The 9,839-nt window shown below is 43.8% G+C and overlaps 1 protein-coding gene across 1 annotated transcript; it reads left to right on the top strand. All coding sequences in view use genetic code 11, as the record gives it.

The window, feature by feature from the left end:
- Positions 1-736: 736 nt before the first annotated feature.
- Positions 737-7,301, top strand: EGR_05985 (Citron Rho-interacting kinase; the record flags this gene model as incomplete). Its single annotated transcript, XM_024495234.1, has 15 exons — positions 737-1,202; positions 1,270-1,448; positions 1,523-1,683; positions 1,755-1,850; positions 1,899-1,992; positions 2,059-2,422; positions 3,587-3,980; positions 4,662-4,842; positions 4,881-4,981; positions 5,289-5,412; positions 5,489-5,581; positions 5,658-6,193; positions 6,576-7,047; positions 7,125-7,148; positions 7,230-7,301. 15 exons carry the CDS (start codon positions 737-739, stop codon positions 7,299-7,301), a joined length of 3,357 nt encoding a protein of 1,118 aa, XP_024350318.1.
- Between the last annotated feature and the right edge of the window lie 2,538 nt (positions 7,302-9,839).

Genomic DNA, 9,839 nt, shown 5'->3' with positions numbered 1-9,839 from the left:
CGCAAAATATTGCTAGAATTTTAGCTTTTTTAAGGTTGTTCAGCTCCAATGCATGGTCCTCGAACCGCCCTAATAGCTTATCAGACGTTTTGAAAGTTGCTAATGTGTTCTTCCACAGTAATTAGCCTGCTTGCAACTTTTGGGATGACACAAAGCACCAAAATAAAAGTGAATTTTAAATTAGTTTGTAACTGTGATCAAACTAAAAAAATTCACTGGGCATCATCCACTTATAACTATGTAAAGTGGAGAATTGCACAAAGTTTTGGAAGTGAACTATGAAACCTATTTGGGAATTCTTGCCACAGGTTCACTCCGATGAAATAAAATTATCCTCTTTGCACAAAAATGAGCTTCCACTTGGTATTTGGATTTCATGCGCGAAACCCTGTTCGTGTTACTAGTATTACTAATTCGGCCAGTTAATAAAGCATTGCTGGCTTTTCTACCCACTTTTGGGTACACCAATAAATTTCTTCAAATATCTTTTGCAAAAAGCAAATATTACGCGCAATTATAGGACAGACGTTGTTGAGCATACCTTGTTATAATTCATCGGTGGCTTCAACTGATGGTCGTGGCAAGAATAGGAATTTGAAAGCCTGGGGTATTCCTAAGGTTGGTGTTGTTTTCTCGGTGCCGTTTAGGTGCCAACACTCAAAACTTGTATTAAAATATATTTGGGATTTGTTAGTATTCTCAAATTTTTACAAATTTGCTCCGTTTTGAAATAGAGATGGCTGATAATTCGTCGTTGCTATCAACTTCGACTCCAGTACATGCACGCGTTGTTATTAAGACCCAGCCAAACTTTAATAGCTTCAGCAGTCTTATACAGAATGATACTCCAAAGGCGAAAGTTGAGTCTCAACCTGATCTCTCTGTGGCTCAACGAACTAGAGCCCTATTTAATATAATCTCCCGACCGCCCCTTCTTTGTGCTCCCAGCTTTGGCATAGAACTTCCTTTCGAATCAGTTACCAAAGCGAAGAGCGCAGATTTGGAAAAGGCTTCTAAAGAACTTAAAGATCTTGCCTGTGCTGACCTCTGTCTGCTTTCTGTTGATGGTCTATTGGATGGTTTGTACGTCGCAAGGAACGCCGTAGAACACCTCTACGATGAATGTGAAACATTGCAGGCAAAGGAACACAGCGATTCAATGGCAGCCACTCTTAATGTTTTGGACTTTTTTCTCAACCGAGGTAGATTTCATTATCCTCTGCTCTCTTTGCTTTGATGTTGATATTTGAACACTGTGATATCTTTCAGTTGACCCAATTCTGCGTAAACTAATCGATCTCCGAGTTTCGATGAATGACTTTACTCTGGGCGAAATAATCGGCCGCGGTGCTTGTGGTGTCGTTCGTGTAGTGCATGAGAAAACCCCTCCGCATTCCGTTCTTGCTATGAAATCGCAGTTTAAAGGATCCTGGCTTTTTCACGATCCGGTAGTTTTTCTTTTTTACTAGCCTCCATTCTACTCGGTGAAGTTGATAGTCTTCATTGCTCCTTTTTAATACAGGAGGGAGCTCAGCTTTTGCTAGAACGTACTGTTTTAGCTCAAGCCATGATGATCGATAATCCCTGGCTGCCTCATCTTCACTATGCCTTTCAAGATGAGAGTCAGTTGCACCTGGTCATGGACTACGAGCCCGGTGGCGATATGTACATATTTCTTAGCAAGTGAGTGTTGTTTACCGTCTCGACAGCTGAATGGTATCCTTTGTTCCGTATTGTTTGCTCTGTTCTTTTAGAGCTGCTCATCTACTCGACTCAGAAATGATTCAGTTTTACGCCGCCGAAGTAGTTGAGGCCACCCATTCGCTGCATCAGATGGGCTATATCCACTGGTGAGTTTCATAGACTTCTAGACTGTCACTTTTATCCTCTCTTTGTAGCGATATCAAGCCTGAAAACTTCGCTATTGAACGTAGTGGTCATCTCAAGCTGATTGATTTCGGCTCTGCCATTCGGCTGGATTCTAATGGAAAGGTAAGTTACGCACACTTCATTCCCCTTTTTCTGCTCCCTGTGGCATACTGGATTACTGTTTTGTAGTGTGTTTGTCCTACAATGGTCGGCACAAAGGAGTACCTCAACATTGAACTCCTAACCCAACGCAAGCGAGGTGCAAAGGATTCCCTCCGTGTTGGCCCCTGCTATGACTACTGGGCCATTGGGGTTTTTATCTACGAGATGTTCTACACGCAGACGCCCTTCTATGACGAGAATGATGACAAGATGATGGATAATATTATCAATTTCAAGACCGCATTGCATTTTCCCCATAATGTGAACGTGCCTGATGCCGCCAAGGATCTCATTCGCCAACTCATCTGTGATCCCAGCGAGCGGCTGACCTATGAAGGCATTGTTCAGCACCCCTTTTTTCAAGATGTCGACTTCGCCACCATTAGGGAACGTGAGTTTTCATCGCTGTTTTTCATTATTTTAAGAAGTATGCAGATTGTGTTGCGTAGATGTCTTTGATTACGGGTATTCTTATTGACTTATGGTTCTTCATAGTCTGTCCGCCTGTTTTCTTCACTCCCTTTGAATCAACCTTGTACTTGTGAGGTGGTCAACAGAATGCTTGGGTTTTAAGTTGTCCATTATTAGCTCTTGTTTTTCGCTTTCGTGCACGGAGATCGTTGCAATTAGACCTCAAATTGTAATATGGGTGGTAGCAAAGGTGTATATCTTGGCGTTTAGTAAAAATTAGCGAACGCGACGTGATTGCAAGTTTCTTCACCATTTATTTCCAGCTGCCTTCCATTATCTGCTTGACCCTATTGTGTGCTCATTTGTAAATGAATTACTCCGCATGGTGATTACTAGAGCGAACAGTAATCAGGATTGCAACCTTCCCCCAATAATTTTTTGTACCAGATTTGTCTCGTTTGCAGAGTATCATTCCTTTATCCCTCCGCCAATTATCATCTGTTTTGAGTATCTTTTTCTGATTCAAAACGACAAATTCGTACTTTACGATCTTTTTGGCAGAAGTGACTTGCGCTCCATCAAACAAGCTGTTAGGTTCTGTTCGCAATTTACTTCATTTATCATTCATGTCAATCGAATTTTAGAAGGTCGTCCTCACTGGAACTTTTACTAATTCGTTTATCTCTCGATGAAGTCGACCATCGCGCGTAAAGTCACTCTTGCTTTTCCTTTTCCATTGATTATCGTGTTGCTTTGAATGTCATTCTTGTTGGCTATTCAACATCACGATTCACAATGGTGATTTCATTCCCAGACAAACCTTGAGTTTTGACCGAAGATTCTTCTTCGTTCAACACAGCCTGTTCGATCATGGATCGTTACTTTTAACTATCAATCCTACTAATTGAGTATTGGCAAGTTATGTTTGTTGAAGTTCTAGTCTATTTTATTCTTTCCAAAGTTATTCATCGGTCCGTTGTCTCTAAATCGACTACATTATTCAAAGTTGATAATTTTTGCAGCTGCAATCCCTTCATCCTCTTGCATTACCCTCCCCCCAATTAATGCTGTCATTTACTGGGATCGGCAAACACCTAACTGATGCTTTGGACCAATCGCATGTGCCCCAACTCCTTCATTGCAGACACACCGCCCTACCTGCCACCAGTAGGTCAACTCGACGATGTCGGTAACTTCTCTGGTGGTGGAGCCCGCGCCCGCGACGATGCCCTCCACGACATTTCTAACGACGTGACGATCTCCCCCTCCCGTGGCCTCTACCCCACCCCACAACGCGTCAACCAGCTCCAGAGGCTTTCCAATCTCGAGAATGTTGATCCACAGTCAGCGAAGGAGATCCAACGCCGAGCCATCATCGAGGCTGCCGCGGTGCCTCTCACCGAGGAAGTGCAGGAGGTGGAGGATATCGCTTGGCAGGGACCGGCTTACGCCGCCGATCTGCCCTTTGTCGGCTTCTCGTTCACCCCCACAATGCTTATTGGCGAGTCACAGTGTCGTCAAAGGCAGCTTCGTGCTCTGTGAGTTGTCTACTCCCCCTTCCCTTTCATGAAGGTAATTCAAATCAAATCAGGACTTTTTGTGTATCCAAAAGAGGGATAAAGGCTACGTCTGCTTTTTGAATTGTTTCTCTGCTGCATTTACGTGCCACATATTCCAATATTTACCTGCTGTTTGGAGAACTCAGACGTGGAATGGCCGTAGCATCCCAGGATAGTTGGCTTCAATTCACCTGTCTTGGTACCCAATGTATGCTTCTTTTCAGAACTTAAAATTTTAGTAAACCGTCGTGTCGTGTTTATCGTTTCCATAGAAAGGTTCTTCTGTTATTTAATTTTATTGTGCGACAAATCAGGATCAGCCGCTCTACGCGAATGACGGCGGGGCTAAGATCGTCACCAAAAAGTCGCGTTTGAAACGTTCATACCGCCCATGTGTCTTAGTGTGACCGAGTACTCTATTATCGTACGGAGCTTGAGGTCTTCTGAGTGAGTACATATCTACAAGTTCGGATATCACACTTCCGTTCATAGGGAACTTTGCCATCTTGATTGACGGTGTCCAGACTGGTCTGGCCTGCGACTACTGTACCATCATCGGGGCAGCATTCAATTTTATTGTGTACCAATAGAATTTGGGCTTGAAAGTCCATTCTATGTGGTGCAATCTGGTGTAATTAAGTTATTTTCTTGTGCTTACAGGATTGACAACTCAACGATGGTGCAGAGTCGTTTGAGCATTCTGGAGGCCTCGACCATTGGGGAGGAGGCCATGGCGAAGATTATGGAGGTGAAGCGGCGCAATCGATTCTTGGAAAAGCAGATCACGCTTCAGGAGGATGAAATTCAGGCGAGTGGCATTATATTCTTTGGATGTTCTCATGTGAGGCTGCGTTTCTTACACTGCCTGTCTTTTTACAGAACTTGCGGAAGAGGCTGCAAACATCTGTCTTTGAAGCTGAGATTCTGACTGATCTGGATAGCGTTGTAAATAACAGCATTAAGCAGCAGTCAGAGGAAAGGTGGTTTATTCTTTTCACTTAGCTTTTTGTTGTTTGACATTATGGCTTCTAGTGAACTTTTCATAATAGATTAAATTACTTCGGTAATAAAATGGATTTATCATCTAAGGCAAAGGACTTTTGCAAAACTGTGATGTTTTTAGCATTCAGCGCTTTTAAAAGGATGGGTTTTCTTCATTTTATAAACGTTTGGCTCTGTTAATTTTCCCCTCTTGATAGTCAATCTTTTCAAGTGTATTACCAAAGAAGAAAGCTTTTGGGTTTAACTTTATTAATGTGCAAAATTGCACTATTTTTTTCAATTTAGACAAGAGGTATTGAAACTGGAGGCACGAGTGAACGCTCTGACTCTGGAGAAGGCCAAGCTGGTTGAAGAGTTGAGCGAGACACGCAAGTGTCTGTTAGACTTTAACAGCCTCAAAGATCTACTGGTTTGTTTCTCCTCTTCACTGACAATATTCCCCCATGGGGGAGACTAGTAGTTTCTATCGTTTGTCCGACTTGTAGAACTCGGTCGATAGAAAAGCCGTGGACGAAGCGCATTCGTTGAAGGTTAAGCTCGATCAGGCGGACGAGAACAGTCGTCTTCAATCAGAAGAGGTTGGTCATTCCTTCTTTTTTTTTCTAAGACTAAAGGAGTCATGCGATTTTATGCTCTGTGCTGCTTGTGACCCAGTTAACGCAGGTGCGGCAGCAGCTGGAGCGTCTGCGTAACTCCAACACGAAGTTGGTGGCAGAACGCGACGCGGCGATCGCACGTGCGGTGAAGGCGGAGGAGAGTGCAGCTGCGCAGGCGGATGAGGCGGAGGCGGCGAGGGTGGCAGCGAATAACGAGGTACTTCGCCTCACCACCACTACCGAGCAGCAGGGAAAACTCATCAATCACCTTCTCAATCTCCTGCCTGCCGAGCGGCGAAAGACTGTCAGTGGAGGGAACGGGGGTCCTGCCACCGAGTTGATCGATGCCGCCACTCCGCAAACCTTACCTTCCCAGCCGCCCATAGGTCAGGTGCCGGGCGGAGTGTTCGTGCGTTCCCGTTCGCGATGGCTGGGAGGGCGAACCAAACCCTCGACTGGACATTCAGCTCTTTTTCTTAAAACTCGCAGTATGTTGAAGGGGAAGAAAACCACTGCTGGCACATCGGTGGCTGGTGCCGGTGCGCATAAGTTCTCACTTGCCCTGATCGGTGATGCGATAGACGTCAAAAAGAGGTGGGTTCTCTTTTCTTCTGGATGTGATGAAAGGTGGTAGTTTTTTCGAGAAGAAGTTCTTGTGGAACTGGGGCGCATATTCCTTTCCATCTTTTTTGTTCCGCGTCATTCACTGTCTAACATGATGAGGGATTGGCCGACGAATGTTCTGTTTCTTACATCTTGCTGGTCTTTCATCCTCTTGAGTACTTGTTTGGTCACATACGAAATTGGTTTTTTTCTAATTGAGCATTCAATTTCCTTAGCGAATATCAAAATTTTTCACTGAAAATTCATTCTAGATGCAGTATTGTTGTTCATTAACGATAAGGAGGGCTATTTTTTTCTGGTCTCTGAAGGTCATCACGTTGCACTTTTAACTGGATCTTTCTGTTACTTTTAGCGCAGTCTTCAAGTCCATGATCGGCTTAGGTTCAACACAACGCGATTACGAGGACAATGGTAATCATCCACATCCATCAACTTCCCGCTCCCGCGTACCGCCACCCAAGCGTCGCATGGCTGCTTGGGTTCGCACTCTCTCCACCCTTCGCTCCAAGAAGCTTCTCCATAACGCCACCACGGAGACTGCTAAGCGTTCTCGTTCCCACCTCCCCGACTCCAATGCTTTCACTGAGGACGACGTCGATGCTGACACTGGAGGTGTCTACATGGGTGATGATATGTCGTTAGAGTATCCCCCACTGGAGGCAGACTATATTGTTTCTGACGTCGACTACATGCGCGGCTCAGCCTCCACGCTATCCTCACTCCGCTCCTCCAGTTTGCAAAGTCTGCCAGAAACAGCCTGTCGAGTTATGTGGCCGGAGCAGTACATTGTTCCTCAGGTGCAGAAATCGGGGACTGCTGCAATCGTGTGTTATTCTTCTCCATTTCCTGCACTGTAACCTTTCTTGATTTGCTAACTCATGTATATTTTGTAATTTTTTAGGCTACAGGACAAAAATCGAAGGAGGTGGGGCTATTTTCTGTGTTTGGTTTGCCTAAAATAGTTTTCCTTGAGGTTCTGAATTGCAGTTTTTTTTCCTTTTCCCAGCCTCATCCTTTTTTGCTGAAACAGATCAGCCGTGTACTGGGCAAAGGGAAGGCAAAGGCCGGGGAGGAGTGACATGAAGGAGGCGGGCGTGAAGTTCAACTGGCAACAATTTGAAACAAAAAAAAGACTGTAAAATACTTGCAAACTGCTGTTGTCGCCTATGTGTTTGGATGGTTACCTTATAATAATTTTTGTAATTTATATACTTGTGTTATTATTACTACTACTACTACTGTGAAAGACTGCCTTTCTACTTCTTGACACACATCCACATTTTAATGCAATATGAGGTTGTGTAATGCGTTCAAATTTGTTTCTTCTTTTTCAGTCCCATTTGTGTGTTCTTTTGCAGTCCTTTTTCTTTCTCCAAACTGGGACACTTGCCGTGGATTAAAAGTGGTAGTAAATTTTACCGGTCTTTTCATTTTGCACTAGATACTGCCAACGTTGTTGTGGTATCCGAGGCCTCGTTGAGGAAGTAATGTGGCCCACTAGTATGAAAGTAAGGAAGTGCTGACGGCTGAGTTGGGGTCGTGAGGTCCGCGTTGCTCATTGTGATTGGTTGCCATTGGCACAATGTTCTCCAGTACGGAGTTGGGTGGAGAACCGCTACTTTGTAATAAGGCGAGAGGGAGGAGGAGCAGGAACGTTCGATTCCAGTGTCAGCGGCGATTCTCGTTGGTGCTGGTGGAACTTTGTGAAGCCAATCGATATGTGTAGGGACATTGCTTTGAGCGGAGCTATTCAAGTAATTTTACAGCGCCGATACCATTTATTCACCAAATTCGCGCTATCATGTAACCATCTTGGTTCAACGAAGGGGTTTTGAAATCGCTCATGCAGAATAGAGGAATGGTGTGATTGACAAAAGCGGACGTGGCTTTGATGGTTCTCTCGTCGTGAGCCTCCACAAGTTCGAGTGGCCATGGTACGTTGAAGTTCGACCTCTGAATGTTGAATTGGGGGTTTTTGGGTATTCAGGTCTGGCTTGTTCATCACGTCCTGAGTCGACTCAGCGTACGGAAGGGGTGGTGGGCTATTAACACGGACAGATGGTGACCGGAGCCCACGGAAAGTGAAGAGGCCCTGCAGTCAATATCGCAAATAAAGCAGGTCCTTATGTCAAGAGTCAACATAGTTCGAGAAGAGAAACATATTGCCATCTTATAATTCGAGTTGAAAGGCCGTGGAGATGTCCAGATGCTTAAGTATGCAGCACGGTGAAAAAGAGGACTTGAAGGTATCTCAAGCCATCGATATGCGACAGTGTTTTTGATTTCCTTGATGTAAATCACACAAAGGTACAAAGTAATGTAATTTTAGAGGAGGAAAAGGTCGGCTTGTATTTTTTGATGAGGATCATGCGAGTCGCAGTAGACAAGTGGACAGATAAAATCAACTCCTGCACAGGTGGTCATCACGAGGAGGGTGATATCGTTGCATGACCTTAGTTGTGATGTTGATGGTAGTGGGTCAGGGGTCGCATTTATCGTAAATGCTCATCTCGATGACCACGTGGCTGCTTAAATCAGACAATCCCACAGCCTACCGACCGACCACACTGGCTGCTGACTGATCAATGTTTTACTTTCCAATTGTTACAATCTGATGAAATTTGTGAGTGCATGGATTAAACCATGGAACACTTGAATTCTTTTTCAATTGTCAATCTTTGTAATGGCCAATTAGGGAGTCCTCCATTGCACCTCTACCGGGCTTCCTCACCCTCGCGCTGCACTAGCAGCCCGGCAATACGTATTCTCACCAAGTATTACGTCTTCTTTCACCTTCAGGGATGTCTTTATGCGCTACATGTATATGATTATTTTATGATGCTAAATCTGTTAACTTGTCATTAAAAATTTGGAAATTATTCCAATGTTTAAAGTTTTATCAATCATGATACATCACGTGATCACTAATACTAAAAATACAATTCCATTGTAATACTTTTGTTGTTCAAATGTTCTTTGCAGGGAGTAGGTGGGTAGACCAATGGAATCTGGTAATGGGGAAGTGGTCAACATCTGACAACCCAGATTTGAGTTCTACGTCCAGAACTCCCTAAACTTGTACCCACTACCCCATTTACTTCAAGTAATAAACCTGAAAAAGTTAAATTAGCCTGGGTCTTCTTAGGGCTGAAATCCAGGGAAGAGGGGATTATCGAGAACCTCCATGAACTGTAAGATATTAAAGTTCTTCGATCACAACCCTAAACAGTAGTACCTTTATACAAGTCCTTATACGTAGTGAAAAAATGTCACTTATTATCACTGCAAAATTCTAAATGCAATGTAATTCATTGTATCTAACGGATTTCCTGATTTTATAGTTTTAGGGGTTGTTGTCTGTTGTTTAAGACTTGCCTGCGGATTTTAAATACTTGACGGTAAATTTAAAATGAAGAAGCCTTATTAATATTTTAGTGACTCCTGTCTATTTGATTTAAGACGTCGCGTTAGTCATTTCATTAGTTTAAAGCGCGTGGTTTGGTTGCCTTAGAGGATGAAAAGGTCGAGCTGTCGTTTGAAGGCTTTATCAGGAAATCAAATGATTTTGGATTTTGGGCAGAAAAATTTTGGCGCGAGACGCTGCAAAGAATGCTCA

Source organism: Echinococcus granulosus (assembly GCF_000524195.1).
Source record: "Echinococcus granulosus chromosome Unknown EG_S00049, whole genome shotgun sequence".
NCBI lineage: Eukaryota > Metazoa > Platyhelminthes > Cestoda > Cyclophyllidea > Taeniidae > Echinococcus > Echinococcus granulosus.
Note: the sequence above shows the minus strand (reverse complement) of the source record. Positions and strands in the feature narration are given on the sequence as shown.